Below are 25,348 nucleotides of genomic sequence, written 5' to 3'. Positions count from 1 at the left end.
ATTAAATTAAATAATCTGTCTAAAGTGCTTAGCAGAGAACGAGTGCGCAGCGAATGGGAACACCTGCCTATTGTTCCCTGCCATGAGATCATCCCCAGTGCTGATCTGCGGTAAATGAATGAAATGAGAGAATGAGTGGGAGCCTGGGGAGCATCTGGAAGCGAAGGTGCCAGGCTGGGGGGTTGTACGGAAAGTGGGAGCATTTTTGCGCCCCACACTGCGGGTCACTTGTTCCCACGGCAGCCGGAGATTCACGCTGTGGCCCTGACCCAGCCGCCACGCCTCGCAAAAAGTCCACTTGGTGGGAGCGGAGGCGGCGGGTTCCAGTCTTTACCACGCGGGCGTGGTCTCAGCCCCGGGAAGTCCTCAGTCTCAAACTCCAGGAACCGCGGAGGGGCTGCGGAGGCCGGGACAAGCGCCGAGGCGGGCCGCGGAGCGGAGTCTCAGCCGTTCCGGGCTTCCCGGGGCGGGTCCTGGGGGGGTGACAGCCCGCCCCGCCCCGCCCCGCCGCGCGCCGGGGCGGGCCCTCGCGCGCGCATGCGCCGGGCGGCGGGGGCGGGGCGGGGCGGGGCTGCGCTCAGAGGAAGGGGTTGGTGCCGGCCTGCGGAGGCGGCTGCAGCGGCCCGGCAGAGCCCGACGTGGGCAGCAGCGGTTGTGGCAGGCTCGCGGGCGGCGGCGTGAAGGCGCCCGCCTGCGGGAAGACGCTGACCGAGGCGGGGAGGGTCACGCCGGCCGGCACGCTGCTGAGCGGGAGGGGCAGGGAGGCGCTGTAGGTCATGGAGCCCAAGGGCGCCCCGACCGGCCCGCTGGCCGCCAAGCCCAGCGCCGGCGACCCGGTGCGCATCTGGTCCAGGGTCGGCCTGCCCTGCTCGCCCGCACCGAACGGGTTGGTGGGAGATGGAGCGCTGAGACCTGCGGAACGAGAGTGGGTGGGGGGCTTGGAGCGCGCCAAGGGACACAGCCCTAAATGGGGGGGGGGCAAGATCTGGGGTCTCAGAAATAGGGAAGAAGAGTAAGAGACCCGGCGGGGACAAGGGGTGTCCTACCTGTCAGGAAGGGGTTTCGGGTCTTTGCAGCCTGGGGCACCTTGACTAATGAATCAAGGTTGACCAAAGAGGAGGCTGAAGGGCCCAGGAAAGACTCTGGAGTGCGGCATGTTCGGGCCTCCTTGCTGGGCTGGGTTAGCGCTTCCCCCAGTACACCCAGGTCAAACGCATCTGGCTCCTTGGTGCCATTTTGCTTGGAACTGGGGATGGGGTCTCCAAACAGGTCCAGCTCTGGAACAGAGATGATAGAACTCATTGGTAGGGAGAGGGAATGGTCACTCTGTGGGAAGAAGAGGAGGGAGGTCACCTCTGGGCAGGCCCCTCATTCCCCAGAGCTGTATCATCCCCTGCCTCCTGCTTACCCACAGGACTGCTGGGCTTCCCCGAGGGCAGGGCCTGGGCACACTCCGGCCCTTCCTTGGTCTCTGTGGATACTGGAGGTTTGGCAAATAGATCAAAGGGCGAGGTACCTAGAGCTGGCCAAGGAGGAAGAGGGAGAGGAGGTAGGATGGCAAAAAAGGCAGGCACTGGTCTGACCCCTTTTGGGCAAGCAGCCCTCTTAACACAGAAAGTGCTGCCCCTTGGCACTGGAGGGAGGGGACCCAGAAGTCCTCCAGCCCCTCACCCACACCCTCTGGCCCTCTGCTTACCAGGTGCATTGGAGGTCTCCACTGAGGCCCCCCAAGGGTCAGCCCCAGTATCGGGGAGTTTGTGCTGGGGGGAGTTCTGTGCCCAGAGGTCTGTGGAAGGGGGTCTGGCGGGCAGTACTGGGGTCCGGCCCCAGGGCTCAGAGGAGGAGAGCATAGGGGGCAGGTCCCAGGGCTGGCTTCTGGACAGGGCACTTCCTGAGGGCAGAGGAGACCAGGGGTCTGCAGAAGGCCCCCAGGAGGAGCCACTGGGTTCTGTGTTCGGCCTGAGACCTAAAACAGGAACAGCACAGACATGACCTCAGGCCCACCTTTACACCCAGTCCAGGGCCCTTCCCAGTTACCCAGACCAAGTTGGGAGGCCAAGGGTCCCATCTCACAGATGGGATGCTGACTCAGGACCCACCCAGCAAGCTGGAGCCCATATTGAGCGAGTTATGCCAGGAGCCTGGGCTCCCAGGCACAGGCAGCTCAGGCCACCTTCCCAGTCAGGGATGGGCTGGGACAGGAAAGGCAGAGTGACCAGGGTAAACGAGAGAACATCTCTGAGTTTTCCATGAGCTGGGCTCTTCAGACGTGCTCTCCCATCCCTCACTACAACCCCGTGTCCCAGAGGAAGCTGAGGCTCAGAGGGGTGAGTGACTTGCCCAGTGGTCCTCAGCTATGGGGAGGAAGGGGCTTTCTGGGGCCAGCCTGGGAACCTCTTGCAGCCCTGCATGCCCACCTGGGATGTCCCATGGGTCAGCGGAGCAGTGAGTGGAGGGCAGGGCCGGGGTGGGTGCGAAGATGTCTGCCAAGTCCAGGATGGAGGACTGTGGAGTGGGAGAGGCAGCCATGGCTCAGAAGTGGGCAAGACCAGAGGAGGGCGGTCCCTGGCCTGTCTCCCTCAGTCCAGCTCATTCTCTCCTTTATTCATTTCACAAACATCTACTAATGATCCCTCACCTCTGTACAGTGCTTTGCAATTTATAAAATGTTTCCTCATCCATTTAGTGCCTGATGTTCATAACAACCCTGTGCAGTAGGTAGTGTGGGTAGTGGTGTGCCCATTTTACAGATACACCAGCTGAGGCCCAGAGACGGGAGAAGCTTTGCATGAAGTCACACAGTTGGGGAGAGGCAGAGCTGGGATAAAACCCGGGCCTGCCTGACCCCTTCCTCAGTTGTCGTGATCCCCAGCCCATTGGTGGTAAAAGACAGATTTTATGACAAGTCTGCCTTCCTAAGTCAGAAACTAGCCACCGTGAACATGGGCAGAAAGGGGACAGAGACACCCTAGGGGTAGCATGCACTGCTTTGGAGGGTGGCTTTGTTCCCAGGAGCTACCCACTCCCCTAATTCTTGGAAAGTATGTGTATGAGCCCAAGATATTGTCAGTACCATGTGCCTGAGCCCGCCCTCCCAGCTGCATCCACAGCATCACATAATCCTAGAACACCAGAGGTGGAGCTGTCCAACAAAAGGGGGAAACTGAGGCCACAACAGTGATGTGCCCCAAGTCAGAGTGGCAGCAAATCTAGAACCCAAATCCCGGGGCCTCAGATCAGGATTCTTTGTATCCCGCTTCGAGCTCAGTCATCATCCCGTGCGGTCTGGGTCTGGGGGCTACCACACCCCTCCACTCTCATTTTCATTGCATAAATGCTTTAACAGTGCTTACTGTATATGAAGCGTGGTTCTAAACTCTACAAATATCAGCTCAGTTCATGTCGCAGGCTCAGTCAGCCCAGGCAGTGCAGCCTCTGCCTACCTGGCTGGTTTTCAGGTTCTCCTCCTCCTTTCTCTCTTCTCTCTCCGGCTGTTTGTCTTGCCAGCGGCGGACCGCGGCCCCAGCGCCATTGGCCACGGGGGAGTCATCTCCCCGCCAGGACCTCACCTCCTGCAGAAGGCAAGAGGAGTGAGGACAGCATGAGCAGCCCAGGCTGGACTTGAGGGGACTGGAGCTGGAGTTGAGAGGAGTGCAGTGAGAGTGAGGTTAGGCAGAGCAGGACCACTGGGCAAAGCGGGAGGAGCCTGGTTAGTGCCTATGTAGCATCTGCACCTGCACCTGCACCTGCACCTGCACCAGCACAGGAGGCTCGGCCCACTACCTTCTCATGCTCCTGCCGGCTCAGACACAGAGCCAGCTGCAGCTGCAGATCCTCATCCCTGTGGGAGGCTGGGGGGACCGGCTGTGAGGGAGGAAGAGAGGGGTGAATGGGGCCCAGTGCTCCCTGCGCTCCCAGGCCACATAGCCCTGCAGGGGGAAAGGGATGGAGAGAGAAGTGCCCACCCTGAGTGGGTGTGAGCGGCCGGCTCCCAGGCAGCAAGGTGGGTGTGGCCTTCTCCCTGCCTGGATCTGCGACCAGTTTCAAAATCCAGAAGATTGATCCTTTTCTTCTGGGTTCCCTGAGTGCCCCCAAGCCCAACCCCAGCTGCTTCCCACCCAGTCTACCTGGATCCAGAGAGGTGATGGCAGAGCGGATGGTATCGGGGGGGTTTCCCTGTCCCCCCAAAAGGACAGCTGATGGCAGGGGTTGTGGGGTCAGCATATCTCTGTGTCTCCCAGCACACTCACTGCTTCCCTTCCACGGGACCGCAGCAGGCACGGAAGACACACACGCACCCTCAACCCACTAGGTACTCACTGCCCTTTCTAGGCCCAGCCAGAGGGGACTGGAGGCAGGGAGGCAGTCCCTGCCAGAACAATCGCAGGGACAAGGACAGGCCCTGTGCTGTCCTTAGGAGCCGGACTGGGGTCTTGGGGCCCAGAGTAGAGGAGCCTAGGAGCCAAGGGTGTGGGGCATCGGGGTACCCTTCCTTCCTCCTCCTAGTCCCCCCCCCATGCCACCCCCAGCCCAGCTGTGGGGCCTCCCAGGCTGCCCCAGGGGCCTCACCTTCTCAGCCTCCTCACGGCTCATGGCCAGGGCCAGCTGGAGCTGCAGCTCCTCTTCTCCTGACGTCTGGGGCCGGGCCTGCTCCAAGTCGGAGGTGTAGCAGGGGGACGAGGAGGAGGCTGCAACGACCAGCAGCGGCCACCGTGGCTTCTGTAACCACAGAGGTGCCCGCGCCGGTCCCCTCCCCTTACCCCCATCAGAAAGTTAAGGCTCAGAGAGGGAAACTGAGGAGGAAGGAAATGACCGGCAGTTGGGGGCTCCAGGGGGCCAGGCGGCGTGCCTGGCCCTTTGTGTACGGTTCCCCATTCCACCCCCGCTAGAGACTCCGATCCCTCCTTTACAGATGTGCCACTAGCTCAGAGTTGCCTGGCCGGGCTCCTGATGTAAGAGTCAAAGCCAGGTCCTCTCCTCCAGCTCCTGCACTCTTCCTGTTGCGGGGGGGGTCCCATCCTGCTGGGGTCCAGTGAGGAGGGAGGTTTCAAGGGTCCCGTCAGTCAAGGCCACGTCGTCAAGGGCTTTACGAAAGGAGGGCCCTCCTGAGTACCCCTCAGACCCAGGAAGCCCACAGCGGGGTGGGGAGCAGAGTCAAGAACGGCTCTGCAGCCACCCCCGTTTTCAAGGACAGTGCCCTCGAGCAGGGGGTCATGAGGAATGCCACTGATGGAACGCCCTGTGCCATGTGTCTGGGCGCAAGGCCAGGGGCATCCCTGGGCCTGGTCTCACTTAATCCTCACATCCAACAACTGGAGTAGATGAGATTTTCCCTACTTCACAGATGAGGAAGCAGAGATTCAGAGAGGGGGCCGTCTAGATCACTCAGCCAGAAGGGGGCACAGTACGGCACGCTACCCGGTCGGGGCGGCCGCCACACCGTCCCACCCTGGACAGCTCCCGGCCGCGCTCTGCGCTAACTTGCGGGCCACCTGCCGTGCCCGGCGGCTGTCTTCCGCGCCCCATTCCTCATCTCTGTGAATGCTCGTGACATCCCTCGGAACTCGGGCTGCCCCCCAGCCCCAGCCCCGGGGGCTCACTCACAGTTGTAGGAGGACGGGGACCCGCGAGAGCGGCTGAGGCCCAGCTGCCCACTGCCGATGCCCGTGCCCTCCAGCGCCATGCGCTCCTTGGTCTTGAGGGCGTGGGTCCGCTCCTGCCGCAGGCGCTCCTCGTCCTTGAGCAGGGCCATCACCTGCTTGACCTTCTCGCGCACGTTGACGCCCTGGTCCTTGCCGTCGCGGTCGATGTACTGGAAGTCCTTGAGCGTCTGGATGGTGTAGAGGTTCTCGCGGCACTGGTGGGCCACCCGCTCGGAGCCCGTCTTGAGCAGGTAGTCCAGCAGCGTCAGCGCCTTATACACGTGCCGCCAGTTCTTGCCACTGTCGTTGAGCCGCCGCCACAGCATGCCCATGACCTCGGCGAAGGCCACTGTGTTGAAGGTCAGGTCGGCGATCTCCGACATGAGCGAGCTGGGCGGGCCCCACGGGTCATTGCTGGTGGCCTCGCGCACCTTGATCTCCGCCTCCGAGTAGTTGTGCACGATGTTCTTCACCTGGCGCCGCAGCGCGGAGGTCGTCATGGCTGGGGACTTGGAGAGGGGCGGCCCCCGCCCCAGCCGGAGGTGGAGGGCCGAGGGCCACCGTCTCGAGGTCACGGTCTCCAGAGATGGGCCGCCGTGCTCTCAGCAGGGCGGCTGCGTCCTTGGGTTCCACATGGGTCTGAGGAAGAGAGGGACGGAACTCAGGGACGATGGCCCGCCTCGGCGGCCACTCGGCCACAGACTGAAGGCCTGGCCAGGGGTCCCCGCGGCCAGGAGCCACCTCTGGCAGGCACTTCTAGCTTCGCGTGCTCATTGCTCATCACAGCCGCCCTACAAAGTTGAGATTATTATTCCCTCCATTCACAGACCAGGAAGTGAGGTTCATGGAGCTGGTGTGAGCCAGGAACTACCCTGGCAGACACCCCCCGCCCAGCCCTTGCCCTGAGCGAGAGACACAAAAGTCACCCCAGGAATGCCTGCCCGCCCTGTTCCTGCCTGGCTATGGCTTCCATTTCTGCCAGGATCTATTCTAGGACCTATCCTTCCCAGCTCCTTGGTCCCCAATCTCCTCATTTCTCATGGCTTTAGTTTGTACACCTTAATTCATTCCATGCCTAGTTCCTGGGGCCTTCTCTGAGCCCAACACTGTGCCAGGCACAGAGCATAAGTCCTGGCCCACACACATCCAGTTGCAGGGGCACAGACGATTCAGTCGAGCATGGGCATGCCGAGGAGCACCCAAGCTAGGAAAATCAGGGGGGACTTCCCAGTGGAGGTGACGGCCGGAGATCTGAAGGTAAGGTGAAGCTGCAGGGTGAGGAAGGGTAGCTCAGAGGGAATACTTGAGCTGGGCCAGAAGCCCAGAGAGGAGTACGAGGCAGGAAGGTGGGCCTGCCTCTCAAAGAGACCTAGCCACCGCCACCCTGTGGTACACACAAGAGCACTGAGGTCAGGGAGGGGACGTGGCCTGCCCACAGTGGCAGGGCGTATAGGCGACAGAGCTGGGACTAACCCCTGGGTCTCTAGAAGACGAATCCGATACTTATTGTCAGGGTTAGTGGTTTTGTAATGAATTCATCTGATTGCTTTATTGTTTCAGTTCCATCTCAGGCAGAATGTAAGCTCCCTGAAGGCAAGGCTGGCCTGAGCGCCCCAAACCTGAGGCCCTGGGTGCGTGGCAGACCCCTGATACCCCGGCTGAGGGGGAAACAGGTTCAGCCTGCTGCCCTCCCCCCAGCTTCAGGACCAGGCCATCTGGGGAAAGCAAACCCAGGCTCAAGAAAAAGGTTCTCCCAGGGCCCTACCAGAAACCCAAGCCAGAATCCCCCTGCCACAGCCATTCCTCTGGTATGGGTACAAACACACACACACACACACACACACACACACACAGGCTGGACCCGCAGGGCGTCCACACCACCTGTGAACCCCCACCAATACCACCACCCATGGAGATTGCACCTCTCAGCTCTACCCTGGGACTTGGCAGGAGTCAGAGGCCGCCTGTCCTGCCCTCCCCCCATCTGGACTTTCCCTCCACCCAGCCCTGCCAACCTTGGGCTCAGTTCAAAGCAGCCAGCAGGCCTTGGCAGGCTTCTTCAGGACCCAGGTGCCTGGGAGAGCTTGGGCCCAGAGGAGGGGATCCCGTGGGACAGCGGGGGGCACGGAATGCTGACTGAAAGGCTGCCTACCTTCTGTCTGCTGTCTGTCCGTCCAGCCTGGCAGGGCTTCTGTGGGGATGCCACAGCTAACGCTTGTTTAATTCCTGGCCTCCCCCTCACTAGTGACTCAGACCCGTCTTTACCTCCCCAACCGGTGGGCTGGAGGGTGGCAAGAGTCAAGATGAGAAATAATTGTGCCCCACAGCCCGCCCTGAGTGCACACCCCTCCCAGTGCTGGCCAGGGAAACCCGCAGAACCAGTCAGGCATCCTGACTCCACCAGCAGTCCTACCAGAGCCCGGCTTCCCCAGCCCTCCAGCCCAGCCTGGGGTACTGGGAGGGGCCCTCAGCATGGACCCTGCAGGCCTGCCTGGACTCTCCTTCTAGAAGGGGGGAACGGAGGACCCTTCTCTGCGCACCTTTGCTGGAGCTGGGGGGAAAGGGAGGGATCGGAAGCCCCAGGGAGGTGCCTGGACTTCCCTCCCCTAAAGTTAGAAGGGACAAAGTGGGGAGGAAGAGGGGGGCAGGGTGAGGCCCAGGGAGGACGGAAGGGAGGGAGGAGGAAAGGAAGGAGCACGGAGGGTGCAGCTGGGAGCCCTGCCAGCAGTGTTACAAGCCCAGCGTTTTACCGAACACAATATGCCCAGAAATAAAAGGGAGTGAAACAGAAACCCGGCAGCCTGTGGCGGCCGAGGCAGGCCCGGGCGGGCGGGTATGGAATTACTGCAGTGACCTTGAGCCAGACCCTGTCAGGTGGAGGGAAGGACACTGAGAAGGCAGAGCCTGAGAGGCTCGTGCAGGGGTGGGGGGGGGGGGGTTGGAGGCAGGAGGGTAGGGAGCAGAGTGGGGAGGGGCAGGCTGGGGGGTGCAGGCCATGGGGCACAAGTCTCTGCTTTCTCCTTTATATAGGGTATCAGGGGCGACTTTACAGGGGAGAGCGGGGTTCTTTCCTCAGGACTGGGGAAACTGTCAGGGCTAAGGAAGTAGAGGGCATCTCCAGAGCGGGGATTCAGGGAGAAGGAAAGAGCTCAGATATGTTGAGTCACGTGCAAGAGTTTGTCCAGAGAGAGAGAGTGTGTGTGTGTGTGTGTGTGTGTGTGTGTGTGTGTCCCACCAGCCCGGAGCCCCTGCCCCGCACCAGGTCAGCAGGAGCCATGGCGCCAGGGTTGGGGGGGGCCCGAGGGGGTAGGGGTGAGTAACTCTTAGCCGGTGGAAGGACGGGTGTGAGCTAGAGCTCTAAGCTTAAGTCCGCCCTGAGGTGGCTGTGTCCTGGGACCCTGGACAGGGGTGGGGGCTGCCCCGAGGCTGGAGGTCCACCAGGGGCTAAGGAGGAGGGGTGGGCAGAGGAGAATGGGAGTCTGTGGGAAGTGCCACCAAAGATGCTGGCCCAGCATGGGGAGCCAGCCCTTGAGTCCTGCTTCCTGGGGGCTGCAGGGGGGGAGGAGGGAGGGGCAGCAGGCAGGAAGCCTCCAGGATCCTCTCTGGCCCTGTCCTCCTCACCCCTCTCCCTGGGACCTGGAGGAAGACAAAGCCCCAAGCCTTCCATGAGAGGCACCACCCCTGCCAGGGAGGGGCCAGCTTACCTCTGGTGCAGGCTCCCTTGGCCCCAGCCCCGGGACCACGAGCAGCCTCTGCAGTGACCTTCCGACCCGCGCGGCAGGGGGACAGCGCAGCCTCGAGAGCGTCCCCAGAGCCATCCACCATGGACCCTCGTCCTGGCGATGCGCGCCCCCCCAGGAGGTGCAGACCCCTTGGAAGGGTGGCGGCAGGGTCCCCAGAACGGGCTGCAGCTCTGCCTCTTGGCCGCCGGTGTTTTAGACACCCAGCCGGCAGGCGGCCCTCGGAGGAAAGTTGCTCAGCCGGCCGGGCAGGTCCGCCTCAGCAGTAACAGGACACAGGAGGACGCGCAGGGCTTGTTAACCCCTTCCTGCTGGCTGGGCAGGCGGCACCTCCGAGGCGGGAGGCCGGCCCCCTGGCTGTCCCCAGGATGTACAGATCCAGAGCCAGGACTGGTAGCCCACTCCCACCCGGCAGGGAGTTAACCCTTCCCCCGCCTCAGCAGGAAATAGGGTGGGGGGGTGGGGGGCTCCAACACCCACCCCACTCCTACCCATCTCCGCTGGGCTAGGAAGACCATTCCCGGGGGAGGCTGGCCCTTTGGTGGATTTGTTTTCTGTGGGCTCCAGCTGGCCCCCTCAGCCACCCTGAAGGGAGCATCCAGGCTCCAGGCATAGCCCCTCTCGGCCTGAGGAACAGAGTGACCTGCTCTCTCCAAAACTCCTCCCACTCTCACCTGGAGGATGCTGAGGCCCATGAGGCTTTTATCAGAAGCACCAAATGCAAAACCAAGCAGGTGGGAGGCCTCGGCCACCTCCCCATCTCCCGCCCCCACCTCTGCTCCACCAGCACATAAGGCAGTGAGGCCAGCCTTAGCCAAGTTGCTCTTCAAACTCTGGCAGCCTGGAGCCCACTCAGCACAGGAGGCCCGGCCCTGAATGATGATTTTGGCCAGAAAGCCATTCAGGTGCTGAGTCGAGCTGACAGCCGACTTTCCTTTCCAGGAGCCACCTCTTGTCCACTTCCCATTTCTCTGAGCAAGGGGGCGAACGTAATGTCCAGAGGCTGTTTTTAAGGCAAAAAGTGGCTCAAGGGGGCCACCTGGCCTGACAGGAGGGGATGAGACAGGCTGCTGAGGACACGGGGATCTGGCCTCTAGGGTCTGACAGTGCGGTAAGCATGATCCCCAGGGACTGGGACTGGGCCCTTGGCCGAGTGGAACTGGGAGGATCTCGGGGAGCCAGGCCCCATGTGGTCCAGTTCTCCTGGTCTCACACTTGGGTCATGCTGGGTGATGACACTTGGGGAAGACCTGGTTCCAGGAAGCGTGACCCCAAAAGTGTGGGCCAAGGAAGGTCAGAGGCAGGGATTTCAAGGGGTGATGCTGTCTGTCCTGTCACCTGATTCATTCCTTGTCCTGGTAGCAACCTGCTCTTCTGCTCATCATGCCACACATCACCTTCCAGGTGTGTTTCTCCTTCCTCCTGTTGGATGGCTCCAGGAACTAAGAGGAGGGGAATCTGAGGCAGGTGGGACACGGGAGACCCTGGCCGTGAGCTGCCCTCATCAAGATCCGACATTCAAGACATGAAGGCCTAAAGGAAGTGGTGGGAACCCAAAAGTTCTTTATTGATTTGTTTGTGAACCAGTTTCCCAGAAGACCCTGGGGCACATGAGTCAGGTGCAAAGACGCAAAGTCTCCTCGACATCCTTTACAGGTCTGAGCTCGTCAGCCAGGACCATCAGGTCAGTCATTAGGGTGTCCAGCAGCCCGTAGACCTGGAAGAATGGGGTGAAATCACAGGCAGAGGGTTGCTCTGTGGAAGGCACCTCCACAAGAGAGCACCCAGCATGCAATGAGGGTGGACAGGTCTACACCAGGACAGGAGAGCGGCAGCAGGGGTTTTAACCAAACCAAACCTGCGGAGATTCTGTAGAACTTTTGTTTTTGCAGACAGTTTTATTTTTCAAACCGTCTGGGGGAAGCAATCCTGCACCAGGCCCTTGGGACATATGGGGGCCCAAGAGCCTGGAGTGGTTAAAGGGGTAATTCCAGGGAATGGCGCCCATTTACCCCCGGGGGTGGTCCAGCTCCACCCCCGCCACCCAGAGGCCAGCTTTACTTCTGGTAAGATCACAGATCCTCAGACTGAAATGTCTCCAGGACCGTGCCCTCCCGTGGGACTGGGCCACATGAGCCTTGGCAAGCTGATTCTTCATTGCAGAGAGCCCTCGGATTCCTTTCTAAACCCCATCAACCTTCAGAAATCGCCATGATGTCACCAGCAACAAATGGAGCTTCTGTTCAAACTCAGTCCAGAGCGTTATCCCAATGTACATGACGCAATCCCATCTAGCCGTCCACACTGGAGGCCGACAAAGCACCGCCATTAGACACAGTGACAATCGAGGGTGGCTTTGTGGACCTCTCCTCCGAAACAATAACAATGAACAGAACACAATACCTGGGCGAATCTCTAAGGACTTGCTGCTTAAGAATATACCAGCATCAAGTCTCTCCAGCGCGTCACAACCCTTACGCTTGCTGGAAATTCACTCTATGACGCGCTGTTCCCCCAAGGGACACCTCTGCCGAGGTGCACCTCACGCAGAGAGGAAGTGGGAGCAGCAGAAAGGGAGGGGCGTCTGCTCGGTTCCTCTAGTGTGTTTTCCTAACTGCAGCCAGAGTGATCTTCCAAGTCGGACTGTGTCACTCCTCCATTCAAACCCTCGTGGACTTCTCATTTCACTCAGGAAAACCCCAAGTCCACACAATGGCCTGCAGAGCCTCACCTGACCTGTGACTTGTTCCCTCTCAGTGGCCTCTCTGTCCTCTGTCCTCCCGGCCCCCTCCCTCCCCTACGTTAGCTGCCCCCTCTGCCTAGGGCACTCTTCTCCATGGCCACAGGGCCACCCCTCACCTCCCTTCGAGTCTGTTAGATGTCACCTTCTCAGGGAGGCTCCCCCGCCGCACCCTGGCCTTTCCCACCCCCGGCTCTGGGTTATCTCTCTCTCTCTCGCAGAGTGCTTGCCACCTAACGTACAGGGTGTGTTGCTTATGCACGAGGTCTGTCTCGCACACCGGGATGCCCTTCACAAGGGCAGCTCTGCTTCCATCTTCCAGCACGGACACACTAGGTGTTGACTGTTCGTGGAATAAATGGGATGGATGAGGGAGGGGAGGAAGGCCCGAAGAGCAGGTGTGAGCAAGGGCAGGGCTGGGCGCAGGGCTCGTGCCCTCACCTCCGTGTGCAGTCTCTTGGTGTACTTCTCCATGACCAGGGGATCTGTGGGCTCCTGAAAAGTGGCTGTGCCCTCAGGGGCAGGTTCTTCCAAGGAAAGCCCGTCCCGACTTGAAGATTTCATTGGTTTCTTGTCATCCTTTGCCTTGTGCTTCTTGCTGTTTGAACGGTCCTGCTTGGAGAGATGGAGACACACACAGCCTTCAGGAACTCCCGGGGGAGGTCCATGGCTTTCTCAAGAGCAGCTCACTGGGAGAGCCAGGGCGTCATGCTAGAGCGAGCGCCCACCTGCCGCAGCCCTTCCGATGCCTCCCCTGCCACCCCAAGGCCCACCCTCTATGTCCCGGCATGCCTCTTTCCCTAGCAACTTGGCTGCTTTTCTGTCCTCTTTGATTCCCAGCTGCTTCTTTTCCTGGGCTACCCCTTTCCGGTCCTCCTTCCCAAATTTCGTGGTGGTTACTTTCACTTCCGTGCCAAGAGGAGACTTTCGATCTAAGGGAGGTGAGTGGAAGACAGCGTGACCTGGCCTCCCAGGCCCCACAGGGAGGGTCGGAAAAGCCAAGGGTCCTGAGCCCTTCATGCTCCCAGACAGGAGCAGAGCCCCCAGTTCAGGTGCATGACCTGCAGGGCAGGGGCGGGAGGCCTGGTTCCAGTCCCAGCCCCACCACCCACAGCCCCATCTATGGCATGGGCAAGTCGTTCAACCTCTCTGGGACTCCACCTGTAAAACCAGGGGACTGAATGAAGGTGGTCACTCAGGTCGCTTCTAGGTCCCAAATCCTGGCAGTAGACGGGAGGGTGACAGGGCCTACTCCATGGATCAACCTGATGGAGGTCCCACCAGAAGGGTGCCCATGGCCGAGGCGTGGGAGGGGTGGGGAGGCTCCGTGGGGCGGGGCTGCAGTCTGACCTTGCTCTTCTGGAATGTCCAAATAGATGGTCTCCTTCTCGGGCAGGCCCAGCAGAGCCCTCAGCCACAGGGAATGGCTCACCAGGCCATCGATCATATCCCGCCACAGCTGCAAACTAGAGAGCAAAGCCCACTGGAGAAAGCCATCACCGCTCATCTGCCCTTGACCGTGCGGAGGCATGGGTCCTTCCCTTCTAAGACGGGTGCCCGGGGCTACCACGGAGGGGGCCGGCAGCCTCACCAGCACCTGTGCCCGCGCTCAGATAGGGATCTGGCTTCCCTCAGGCGGCAGCTGGGGAAGAGTGGCCGGGGACGACGGTTAGGTCAGTCTAGGCTCCAGCTTGAGACCCTGGCTAGACTTGGGTCTGGCCCGAAGGGAGCCAGGGGACCTTGTGTGAGATTTCCTGAGGGCCCCAGCGAAGGCGCCCAGCAAGTTCCACAGGAGAAGTGAGGCTTTCCATGGCCTCACTCTGCCCCCCTCCTCTTTGCCCTCCGGCTCGTCCTCGGCCCAGTCCTCTGCTCAATGAGAAGGAAGTGGGCGAGAGGGTGGGAGAGAGACGGGGCGCTCGCTCTGTTCTACCTGCTCCGGAGAGGGGCAGGCGGCTAGGGGGGCTGCTGTGGCAGGTGCCAGAGCGGGGAGTGTCTGCGGCACCTTTCTGGGCTCAAGGGGAGTCCTAGGACTGCGTGCCCAGAACCACAGTGGGGAGGCGGGGCCCGCTCTGCGGGGCGGGGGGGGGGGGGAGAGGGACACTTACCATGTCTGGTGCAGGAAGTCGGACTGCAGGGGCCTCTGCTCCTGGCACAGCTCCAGGGCTGCTTTGTTGAGCCTGATGAGGGCGTCCTCCCTCTGGTTCTCCTCAGGGAGTGTCATCACTGCCTGGCAGGGTTGTAGGTACCATGGGCAACCGTCCCGCCCAGGACACCAAGGGTCCCTGTGTCCTCTAGTGACGGGCCTGGTGCGGTGAGGACAGACGGCCAGGAGCAGATGCAGCCATGGAGCGCGGACCTCCCCCAGAACTATGCACCCATGAACCCCTTCTCCAAGGTGTGCCTGGGTCAGAGAGGGCACCCCCCCTCCCCACTGCACCATGGTGGCCTAGGCACCCGAGCCAAAAAGAGATGACCCAAGAGACTGCTTCCTCTGGGTCCTCAGAAGAGTTTCTTTGCCCGTGGGGGCCAGGGGGACTGCCGGGGCCCTCCCTCAGTGCCCTGGCACCTACCCCCGGACTGCCATCCTGCCCACCCCTGCCGAGTCAGGGGAGCACCTTTCTGAAATCCTCCAAGCAGAGATTCCACTCGGTGGGGGGAAGGCCATGTAGCTCCCAGGGGCTCTTGGTGTTCCCCAGGTCTGGGCTCTCCTCCACCAGGATCTCCTCCATAATGCTCTTCCAATGAGAAGCCTGGGCCCCCGCTCCAGGCTTCTGGGGCCCAAAAGCATCTCGGGCCTCATTCTCCTGCCGGATCGGTTGCGATTCTGGGACTGGGCTCTTAAAGTGTGCTGAAGGCTCCCTGCTCACAGAGGGCTTCTCCAAGGAGGCTGGCCGGGGCGCGGCAGCCCGGGCCCCGGGGCTGAGGTGCTCATCCTTGCCGGGCCTGGCCTCCTCGGCCTTGGGGGGCACGTTCAAGAACTGGCGCCACAGCCCGTTCAGGCTTTGCACCACTTGGTGCTGGTAATGCAGCTGCAGCAAAGGCAAGAGAAGTCACGTGGCGGGGAGGTGGGGGGGAGGGGTCCCCAGAGTCCCAGCGAGCCTGCTCCGGTTCCCCCACTCCCTCAAGAGCAAGATGGAGGCTACAGGGAAGAAGCCAGCAGGAGCCACTGCGGCCAGAGCAGCTCCTCACTTCCCCTGCCTCCTGAGTATCTCCAGCTTAGAGCTTTTTTTGCATTGCATTTCCACGTAAGATGGGGGTTTTTTTGTTTGTTTTTTTAAAGATTTTATTTATTTATTTGACAGAAACACAGCGAGAGAGGGAACACAAGTAGGGGAGAGGGAGAAGCAGGCTTCCCGCTGAGCAGGGAGCCCGATGCGGGGCTCGATCCCAGGACCCTGGGACCATGACCTGAGCCGAAGGCAGACGCCTAACGACTGAGCCACCCAAGTGCCCTGTAAGATGGGGTTTGAATGAAGGAGTTTGTGAAGCTCTATTCTGACCAAGCGTCCACTTGCTAAGTTATCTTGGGCAAATTACTTAACCGCCCTGGGCCTCAGTTTCCTCACTGTAAAGCAAGGATATAAATAGTCCCCCCAGTCAGCGGGCTGCTGTGAGGAGAAAGTGAGTTACTCATGGAAGATGCTCAGAGCGGGCCCAGGCGCGTGTGAGGGCGCAGGGGCCGGCGCTGGCCTGTACCCGAGGATTCCTATGGTGGAACAAGTCCTCCTCAGTGAGATAGGCGTCCACAGGGGACTGTACACGCTCCAGGGTCAGGATCCCACTCAGCAGCTCCTGCAGCACGCTCTCCACGATGGTGACTGCTTCGTGGGCAGCCAGCTTGAGCTGGGGAAAGGAAGATGGGACAAGATGGTGGCTCAGCCTTTCGAAACCCATGCTGCATCCTCGAGGGAAGCCAGAGCCCTCAGGACTTTGTGCCTTCCTAGGGGTTGAGCTCCTGCCACCGTCTGTCTGTCATCTGTCTGTCTCTCTCTCTCACACACACAGACACACACACACACACACACACACACTCCTGTTCTCAGACTCAAACCGCTGGGTAACCCCAAATATCCTTGTTCTCTAAAAGAGACTGAAAGGATGTAGTGGGGAAGCCAGTTCCAGAGATGTTGCTCCCTCGTGGGGCCAGAAGGTCACACAGTCAGCACTTCCCCCAGGTTAGGAAGAAGGGCAAGGAGCAAGGACCACACGGTTTGGGCCCTGTTGTGGACGTGGCTTGGCCACACCGTTGGGTGTCACAGAAGAGTGGAGGGGCGTCTCATGTGAGAGGTAGGTCCTACCGTCAGCAAGTAAAGCAGACGTGGCACTTGTCCACATGACCCGTGCTCACGGCGGGCTGAGCCCCAGCTAACGGAGTTGGCTCGTATCTGGGGGCCACAGCAGAAAGAGGCGGCTTTCTCCAGAGCGCCTGGAAGCACCGCCCCAGCTGGTCAGCTCCGGAACTGACAACGACACGGGGCCCAGTGCCCACGTCACTCTCTCTCTGGGTGTCAGCCCCACTAGTTAGGTTTTTCTCTCTGGTTTTGAAGGCTTGCCAGTTAAATCGGACCCCAAGGGATAGAGTCAGACAACAGTGAACAAACGGTACTTCTAGTAGTTCTGGGGGCCTCCAAGCTATTCCTCCTCTCCGTGCCCACCCACCTTTTACATCACAAAGCCCTCGGGAGTGTGTGTTGAGCAAAAACAGCTGCCTGCCCGTGAAACACTCCCCTCTGGGGCTGGGAGAAGCAGGATCCCCGTAGGCAGCGCCAAGAAGAAGTCCAGGGGAACCTATCTGCTGTCCATGGCGCCAAGGTCCTGGGTCGCTTACCTTCAGTAACTTCCTTTCTTCCCTAAAAATGTCCTGGGTCAGGGAGACTGCGTAGAGATTGACCTGCAGGGGAGCCCCTCCTAATAGGGTGGGGTGGGTTCCAAACTCCCAATATTCCCTGAAGATGCCAGCATGCAAAGATTTGAAGAAGAAGGTAAAGGTTTTCGTTTCTCCAGGCAGAATCACACCTGAGAGGGACCGAGACAGGAGTTTTCACCACACAGGAGCTAGCTGGGCCCAAGCCTGCACGTACACAGTTCACTGAGCCCTAAGCCTAGGCATGTACAGTTACCTGAGCCCCAGGCAGGGTGACGGACCATCCCAGTTTGCCCAGAACTGAGGGGTCTCCTGGGACATGGGACTTTCGACTTTCCATGCAAAAATTGGGGAAGTCCCAGGCAAACAGGGATGGGGGGCGGTCATCCTAGCCTCGGGCCTGAACACAGAGGTAACTGAACCCCGAGAAAATTTCTGCTCTCTGGTGACTCATCTCTTGGTGTTCTCAAGAGTTTGACTGTTCCCCCAGCTGACAAGAACAGTTAGGAGAGGACACAGTTCACAGAAGAAAGGAGGCAGGGGAGAGCGGCTCAACCTTACAGGAGCATCAGCCAAACTGTGGCTCCTCACAGGCGGGGAGCGGGGCAGCCAGGTACCTTCCCGATTGTTGAAATAAAACCGCTGCATCCTGTTTCTCTTCAGGCCTTGGAAGGAGTCCAGCTGGGAGCGCCGCCGCCAGACGTACCAAATGGCCACTGTGCCGTTATTGACCGTGGTCAGTTCCGAAGATGTCTTCTCCCCTTCTAGAGTTTCAAAGGTCAAGCGGACAGCAATTCCAACGTGCTTCTAGGGAAGGAGGAGGTATGAGAAACATCTTTTTTTTTTAAAGATTTTATTTATTTATTTGAGACAGAGAGAATGAGATACAGAGAGCATGAGAGGGAGGAGGGTCAGAGGGAGAGGCAGACTCCCTGCCGAGCAGGGAGCCCGATGCGGGACTCGATCCCGGGACTCCAGGATCATGACCCGAGCCGAAGGCAGTCGCTTAACCGACTGAGCCACCCAGGCGCCCCTATGAGAAACATCTTTGAGGAAGGCTCTGGCCTACGGTGACCAATTCGTCCTGGTTTGCCAGGGACTTTTCTGGGTTTGGCACCGAAAGTCCCGTGTCCCATCTTCCAGGGCCTGGGTGCTCTGAGTGCTATCACGGTACCCCGATAGTGGCCATCTCTGCCATCCCCAGCAAGAAGGGGAGAGAAAACAGATTTTGTATCTGATGAACGGTTCTGCTCCTTAGATCTGAAGTCTTTTTTTTTTTTTAAGAGAAAGAGAGCTGGGCATGCACGCAAGCAGGGGTGGGCTGAGGGGGGTTCGGGGGAGGGGCAGAGGAAGAAGGAGAGAGAGAATCTTTTTTTAGTTTTTTTTTTAATTTTTATTCACTTATTTATTTTTAAAGATTTTATTTATTTATTTGACAGAGAGAGAGAGAGAGACAGCTAGAGAGGGAACAGAAGCAGGGGGAGTGGGAGAGGGAGAAGCAGGCTCCTGGCCGAGCAGGGAGCCCGATGCGAGGCTCAATCCCAGGACCCTGGGATCGTGACCTGAGCCAAAGGCAGATGCCTAACGACTGAGCCACCCAGGCGCCCCTAGTTTTTTTTGTTTTTAAAGACTTTATTTATTTGAGAGAAAAAGGGGGGAGGGAGGGAGAGAGAGAGAGCATGGCAGGGGGGAGGGGCAGAGGGAGAGGAAGAAGCCCCACTGTGCAGGGACCCCAATGTGGGGCTCCATCCTAGGACCCTGGGATCATGACCTGAGCCAAAGGCAGACACTTAACCAACTGAGCCACCCAGGTGCCCAGGAGAGAGAGAATCTTAAGCAGGTTTCACGCCCAGCATGGAGGCCGACATGGGGCTCAATCTCATGACCCTGAGATCATGACCTGAACTGAAATCAAGAGTCGGACACTTAACCCTGAATGAGCCACCCAGGCGCCCCCTGAAGAATATTTTAGAACTTTCTTGAAGCCATACCTGTTTGAGAAGGTTTGCTTATTTACATGCTTGTGGGCTAGGTACAAACTGGGTGGCTTGTGACAGTCTCTTTTCAGCCTTGTGATTTTATTCTGGCGCAAGTTAGCATTGCTGTTACCATTTTCAGATATGCTGAATGCATGACCAGATAAAAATGCAAATAGGTGACTGTCCAGGCTCCTTGTGACTGCCACAGTCACCCTGGGACTGCACCGGAGGGAGGCCCTTCCAGCAGGTGGGTGAGGGTGGAAGCGTTTTACCTTGTCCTGTGGGTTACTGCCTCTGATCCAGCAAGCTGGCTTCCCACAGAACAGCAGAGAAGGGCCAAGAATAGGCATGGGGACCACATCAGGGTAACTGGCCAAGTCTCTGTAAGAAAAACCAACGACTTATTTTCCCTGAAGCTACCACAGTCTTGCCCCACGGAGCCCAGGGAAATGGCTGCCAGGAAGTCTGGAGAGGTGCCTGCCTCTGCCCTCTGATGAAGTACCCTCAGCTCCACTCGGGCTTCACTTCGTCCTGCTCTGTTCCTACAGGTGGGCATTTCTTGGACTCACAGAGACTCTTCATGCACGGCACTTAACCAGCAAAGGAATGGCCAGGAAATCCCCATTAGGGGCTGGTTGCTGGAAGGGAGCTGGCGCAGGTGTTGGAAGGGGCCCAGAGAGAGGCTGGGATGGAGGCACCTGGATTTCAGAAGGGGGAGTCTGCCCTTCATACTGTGGGTGCCGGGGGAAGCCACTCTTTCCAACCTCTCTCCCTAGGGCCCAGGCCGACTCACAAGGGCACCATGTCTTCAGAGGAGCTTTCCTGGCTCCTACCAAATACTGAATAGTCTTCCACCTTAACAGTCGTGAAAGGCTGCCCTCTGCCCACCACCTCCAGGCCATCAATATCCTCAGAGAGACCGAGAAAGGGAAGATTAGCTGACTGAAGACAGGCACATCTCGAGGGGCTTTGGACCGGGCACAGAGGCATACTGACCTGCTGGCTAAAATCCAGCTCTGCCATGACCTTCCGCAGCTCCGTGCGTCGGTAGATCAGAAACAGACTCCGATCCCAGGTGTAGCGGTACGGAGCCTCCTTCTGGGCCAGCAGTCCTGGAGCAGTAGGGTCCAGGGGCCCTCAGCACAGTCGTCTGCGGTGGCCTCTCCCCACCCACTCTCCAGGGCTCTGTGAGCACCCACCCCAGCACCACTTCTGGGAAAGGAGAGAATACAGCTTCCCTGTGCGGCTGGACTCCGGTCCTCCCGCCCTGTACCTCCTGCCTCAGCAGCCCTATGCAGGACTCTTGCAAGATCAGCTTGCAACCCTGCAAACCTTTGGATTATAATCACAATTGCAACCTCTCACTACACACCCTGTCTCATTTAACACTCTCACGTCCCACAGTACTTTACAGATGGGGAAACTGAGGACCAGAGAGCTTAAGTAACTCGCTGGAGTTCGCAAACCCAACACAGCCGGGGCCTGAACCCAGCACAGAAATAGCATGCAAACCACAAATGCAAGCCATGGATGTCATTTAAAATTCCCTAGATGCCACATTGGAAAAGGTGAAAAGAAACAGGTGAAATTCACTTTAGTAATATAGTTTAACCCAACAGATAAAAAATAGTATCATTTCAACATGTAATCAATGTAAAAATGATTAATAAAAGTATCTTTTTTAGTACAATCTTCAAAACCCAGTGTGTAGTTCACACTTACAGCACACCTGAGTCCACGCTAGCCACATTCCGGGTGCTCGATGACCACGAGCCATGGCGGCCATGTGGACAGAGCAGCCCCACAGCCCCCGCTCCCACTCGCCCCCCTCCCCCTCCTTTCGCTGTCTTACTGCAGGGGGGGCTGGACCTCCGGCGGTTATGGGCCTCCATGCCAGGCCGTTCTCACTCCAGAGCCACGCTGTCCCCCCTCCTAGGCCAGCCAGCGTTTCCGGCCCACTCCTCACCCATCTCCGCCTGGATGCACTGGGGCTTCCTGACATAAGTGATCGGTTCCAGGAGGCCACGCTGAGCTTTTGTCTTGGTCATTACCAGACCCGTCAATTCATCTCCCAGGTATTCCAGGCGACTCCAGAACCCACTGGTCTCTTCACAGCTCTGGCAAGGAAGGACATGGGAGTCAGATCACCTGGGCTCTTTGGAGAGAGGCTGGTGGAGGTGGGGGGCCCGGGGGGACGAGAGTGTCACAGACTTCAGATGCTTTCCCTGGGGGGATTCGCTGCTGCCCTGAGAGCAACATCCACTCTGTTTTTTGGATGCCCTGCTGCAGCCCCAGACGGACGGCACTGCACTGACAAACCACAGCCCAGGATGGTGCCCCGGGTCACCTGAAAGCTGGAGCCTCGGCTTTTAGAACACTGAGACTATTCTAATAACCCAGTACCGGTGATATCTTTCCCCTGAAACGGACTACCACTGACCACCGCGGGTTGCGTAACCTAGCTAGCCAGGCGGCCGGAATGCCCAGTAAGGACCAATGATAGGATTTCGTGAAGGCCTTGAGGGCTTAACAATGCCTTGCAATGAGCAGATTCTTTTGTTCCCAACTGTGCAACCTGAGGCAGCCATCCCTGGGCCCAGACCCGCTCCTCACAGAGCACTTGGGAACTCCGTCCTTACCTTCCCATCATGCTGTGTTGAAAGTGTTCGGTCAATGAGCTCCCGCTCCTCCTGGATGTGTCTGTAGGTCTCCCCAGTGTGCATCAGCAGCTCGCTCACTGGCTTCCTCAGGCGTTCTAGAGAGTGCGAGAACCAAGAACACGGGCCCTCCCTCAAGTCAGAACAGGGGCCCTAGCACTTCGCACTGGTCAGCCCCATGGCTGGGCTGATTTCAGGACCCACGAAGAGCAAGAAGCACTTGGGAGTGGATGGCACAGTGTTCGGCGAGGTGGAGGGACAGAAAAAAACAGCAGTGGAGCCTCGGTGGTGGCCAAGGCCCAGCGGGAACCCTGTCCCCTTTGCTCACCACTGAGGGCTTCCTGCTGCTTCTTCCACAAGGCGATGTAGCGCTGCCAGTTTTGGAGAAAGTTGTGCTGAGGCGGTGGGGCCCAGGGATGTGCCTTCTCTTCTTTTGGGGCTTTCTGCTTCGGCTCTTCTTTAGCAGAGATGAGGGTCACCAGACCCGGCGGGGTGCGTATCAGCTCAGCCAGCTGAAACGTACAGGGAGAGCATGCGGAGGACAGTGAGCAGACGCGGAGCCAGGGCTGAGCAGAGACTTCCCCAGGCCTCACCCCCTGCTGTCCTCCCCCTCTGCTCAGAGTCCCTCCTCTCCTGGACCCTAACTTAGCAAGTGACGGAACCAGGGGGCCTTGGAAGCCCCCGTCAGGGCCCTCTCTTTCAGATGGGAATCTTTGTTCTGAGACGGTGGTCAGCCATTCTCAGTCTCTCTGTCCCCCTCACAACTGATGCTAATTGACACCTTCACCTGCAGGGCGACAGAGTCATTTTTATATGACCCCAGGCCTCTTAGCACCAGACCCGTCAGAGATGTTCTGCCTGGAGCCAGGGAAGCAAAGGAGCGGAAAGCGAGCAAAGCACTGCACACCGGGAAAGTCAGACAGACAGACAGACAGACACGCGGCCCCGGGAGCTGCGGGAAGCCACCGTCCTTCCCCGTGTGCACCAAAGAGGAGAGCAGGCCAGGCACTGGAGAAGGCATAATGAAGCTGGTGCACAGAGGAGTGGAGGGCAGTGGGGGAGCGGGAGCCCCGAGCCCTGCGGCTTCTCTGGGTCCAGTCTGGAGTCGGACACCCTCTGGCTTTGGGGTTCCTTGAGGTGCCTCTGTATCCTTATAGTGAATTGCTGACTTCAGCTGAAGCTAGTTTAAGTGGCTTTACTCTTTCGGGGGAGGGTCACGAGCACTTCAGATTCCAGGGCCCAGAGACTGGCACTGTCTCTGTAACCTCAGTCCCCCAGTCCTGCTTGACTCCGCCAGGTGGCTAAGACCCGAATGGCTTCAGTGACTTCTCCTCCCCAACTCCCCTCCCCGCCCCAGCAACTCTGTACAAACCAACCTGGGTGTTCCCTTGAGCAACTGCAATTCTCTTAAAGTCCTGGAGACTCCCCAAGATGTGGTGAGGCAGGATCTGGTCACGGTCATGGAAGCTGCCACCTGGGCCTGGGTGCGGGGGAGCAGAGGGGAAGGACTAGCTCATGTCAACGTTTCGAGGGGGTTACTTTCTGAGGGTGACCCAGCTCCCTCTCAAGGCCAGCCCATGAACTCAGAGGCCCGGGCCAAGGCGGGGCCATACCAGAGTAGTCCAGGGGCTTCGTGGCTGCATCTGGAGTAGCAGGATGTGCTACTAAGCGGCAGACCTTCCTCTTTGGATCCTTGGGTCTGAGTTTACGGATGATAAATTTCTGGGTGATGGCAGGTCTATCTTGTGTCTCAATAAAGCGAGGAATGTGTTGCTAAAACAAAACAAAACAGAGGAGAATTGCACTTGAGATCAGGAGGAGGAAAAAACGCCACCCATCCCCTCTGTCCCAATTCTTGGTGGAACTCCTGAAGGCTGAAAAATATGTTGCTCCAGCTCTGTCCATATGCTCTGTCGAGGAAATGCCTATATGCCACAGACATAAGGCTCAGCAACATCCGGGCGGAAAAAAGTAACACTTAGATCCTCCAGACAGTGCAGGGGAGAAGTGGCTGACTCTTCCAGGTAAAGCATGGGGTTAGGGTTTAGCAGCTGTATCCACATCTGTAACGTGCTTCTCGGGCTCATTTTCCCTTCTGCGAAATGGGGATGACGGGCACTTGCCTCCATGAGAAGCAAGACACCTCAACATCTCATTTCCCTGTGGTTCTATAGGACTCTCAGCAACGTTAAAACAAACAACGTAGTAAATTCCTTTAGATGCAGAAGTGCAAAGAATCCATGTCCAATTCTTCCGTGGAATTAGACCCTCCCTCTGAGTAGGGAGGTGGTGAAGAGACAGTGGACATGGCTGATGTTCTAGACCACACAGACTGACCCGGAAATGCTCATCCTGCAGTAAGGGATCCCTGGACCTTATCCTTACCTTCTTCAGGTCTTCCTTCTTAATGGCTAAGGCAAGAATGTCATCCCCTTGTAGGATATTGCTAACAGGCTCAGGTTCTTCCTGAATGGGGGGTGTAGGCTGTTCAGCTACCTTTGCCCGCTTCTTTTCTAAAGAGAAGCAGAAAGATACAAGTGCTGAAATATATATATATATATATTTCTAATATACAGTATATATTCTAATATAGGTATATAATATATTTTAATATATAATAGCTAATATCTATCTACATTAGATTGCATGGTAGAAGGCAGAGCTCAACACCCGGACAGACAGCAGAGGCTGCCAAGATGGCCTGGAGTTCTCTCTTGAAGGTCCCCCTACCTGTCCCCCTTGGCCTGCTACAGTGACTGGAACTTTTGGAGCTGGAGTTGAGATCAGAAGATAGTCCATTCCAGGCTCGGCTACTTACAAGCTATACAACCTTGGGCATATCACCTACCCTCTCCTGGTCTCCGTCTTCCTTCTTGTAAAAAGAGAAAGCTGGACTAAAGCAATGGCTCCCAAATATTAGTCAGATGTCTGCCTGAGGGTCTTCTGAAGAGTTTTACTGATACAGCTTCCTGGCTACTTTGTGGGGCCAGGGCCAGGGAAACTGTATTTTTTTAAAACCCCCTAGGTGGTCGGGGCGCCTGGGTGGCTCAGTCGGTTGAGCGGCTGCCTTCGGCTCGGGTCGTGATCCCGGAGTCCTGGGATCGGGCCCCGCATCGGGCTCCCTGCTCAGTGGAGAGCCTGCTTCTCCCTCTCCCTCTGCCTGCCTCTCTGTCTACTTGTGCTTTCTCTCTCTGTCAAATAAATAAATAAATAAAATCTTAAAAAAAAAAAAACCCTAGGTGGTTCTGATGCATAGGAGTTTGGGACAACTGGACTAGATGATTTCTCAGCCTTCCCCATTGCTGGCATTGATGCATTGTTCTAGGGGAAGACGTCAGGTTTCTTAGGACGTTGGCTAAAATGCGGATGCTCTGGGGGAAGCAGAGCATTCACCCCTGAGCATTTATTTCACATTCTTTCATGTAATACTGTTTAAGCATCTAGCCAGGCACTGTGCTAGGCTCTGGGCATATAAGGCAGAGTCTCAGACTTCCAAGAGCACAAGTCTGGGAGACTAGATTGTCAAACAGGGTCACTGAACTAGGGTCACTATGGGGGCATTCAGGGGGGCCCCAGCCCCGTGTGCGGGGCAGTCAGGGAGGGCTTCCTGAGGAGGTGATGTTTAAACTATGAGCTGAAGATGACGGAACTTAGACACGGGAAACACACTGGGGAACAGGCATGCCAAAGGGAAGCACACGAAGAGGCCTAGAGGCAACAGAACAG

At 58.2% G+C, this 25,348-nt stretch overlaps 2 protein-coding genes across 10 annotated transcripts in view; both read right to left on the bottom strand.

The window, feature by feature from the left end:
- Positions 1-503: 503 nt before the first annotated feature.
- On the bottom strand, positions 504-9,749 carry EPN3 (epsin 3). 2 transcript variants are annotated; one of them, XM_031036024.2, is made up of 10 exons: positions 9,347-9,749; positions 5,605-6,281; positions 4,570-4,688; positions 3,784-3,864; positions 3,444-3,572; positions 2,418-2,505; positions 1,697-1,966; positions 1,409-1,522; positions 1,047-1,277; positions 504-912 (listed from the first exon to the last, which is right to left on the bottom strand). In XM_031036024.2, exons 2-10 carry the CDS (start codon positions 6,140-6,142, stop codon positions 578-580), a joined length of 1,905 nt encoding a protein of 634 aa, XP_030891884.2. In that variant the 5' UTR covers positions 6,143-6,281; positions 9,347-9,749; the 3' UTR covers positions 504-577. The 2 variants fall into 2 exon arrangements, with proteins under 2 accessions (XP_030891884.2, XP_081661342.1); XM_081805216.1 differs by lacking the exon at positions 3,784-3,864 and having other exon boundaries at positions 507-912; positions 9,347-9,747.
- A 1,176-nt stretch (positions 9,750-10,925) lies between these two features.
- The window catches only part of MYCBPAP (MYCBP associated protein), a 19,376-nt gene continuing 4,953 nt past the window's right edge, over positions 10,926-25,348 (bottom strand). For 2 of the 8 annotated variants that reach the window (XM_081805207.1, XM_081805206.1), the window contains 16 exons: positions 24,008-24,135; positions 23,236-23,395; positions 22,999-23,102; positions 21,951-22,134; positions 21,605-21,720; positions 20,932-21,082; positions 19,759-20,077; positions 19,238-19,346; positions 17,604-17,793; positions 16,951-17,138; positions 15,819-15,965; positions 14,738-15,151; positions 14,228-14,349; positions 13,473-13,588; positions 12,915-13,054; positions 10,926-12,734 (listed from right to left, as the gene is read on the bottom strand). In XM_081805207.1, the coding sequence (XP_081661333.1) occupies positions 12,414-12,734; positions 12,915-13,054; positions 13,473-13,588; positions 14,228-14,349; positions 14,738-15,151; positions 15,819-15,965; positions 16,951-17,138; positions 17,604-17,793; positions 19,238-19,346; positions 19,759-20,077; positions 20,932-21,082; positions 21,605-21,720; positions 21,951-22,134; positions 22,999-23,102; positions 23,236-23,395; positions 24,008-24,135 (2,909 nt within the window). In that variant the 3' untranslated portion in view covers positions 10,926-12,413. Of the gene's footprint in view, positions 12,735-12,914; positions 13,055-13,472; positions 13,589-14,227; positions 14,350-14,737; positions 15,152-15,818; positions 15,966-16,950; positions 17,139-17,603; positions 17,794-19,237; positions 19,347-19,758; positions 20,078-20,931; positions 21,083-21,604; positions 21,721-21,950; positions 22,135-22,998; positions 23,103-23,235; positions 23,396-24,007; positions 24,136-25,348 lie in introns of those variants that run through there. The other 6 variants (XM_081805211.1, XM_081805208.1, XM_081805209.1 and 3 more) reach the window with 6 other exon arrangements.

This window comes from Leptonychotes weddellii, chromosome 15 (genome assembly GCF_054177405.1).
Source record: "Leptonychotes weddellii isolate Sample4059 chromosome 15, ASM5417740v2, whole genome shotgun sequence".
Classification (NCBI taxonomy): domain Eukaryota; kingdom Metazoa; phylum Chordata; class Mammalia; order Carnivora; family Phocidae; genus Leptonychotes; species Leptonychotes weddellii.
The sequence above is the reverse complement of the archived record's forward strand: the minus strand, read 5'-3'. Positions and strand labels throughout refer to the sequence as shown.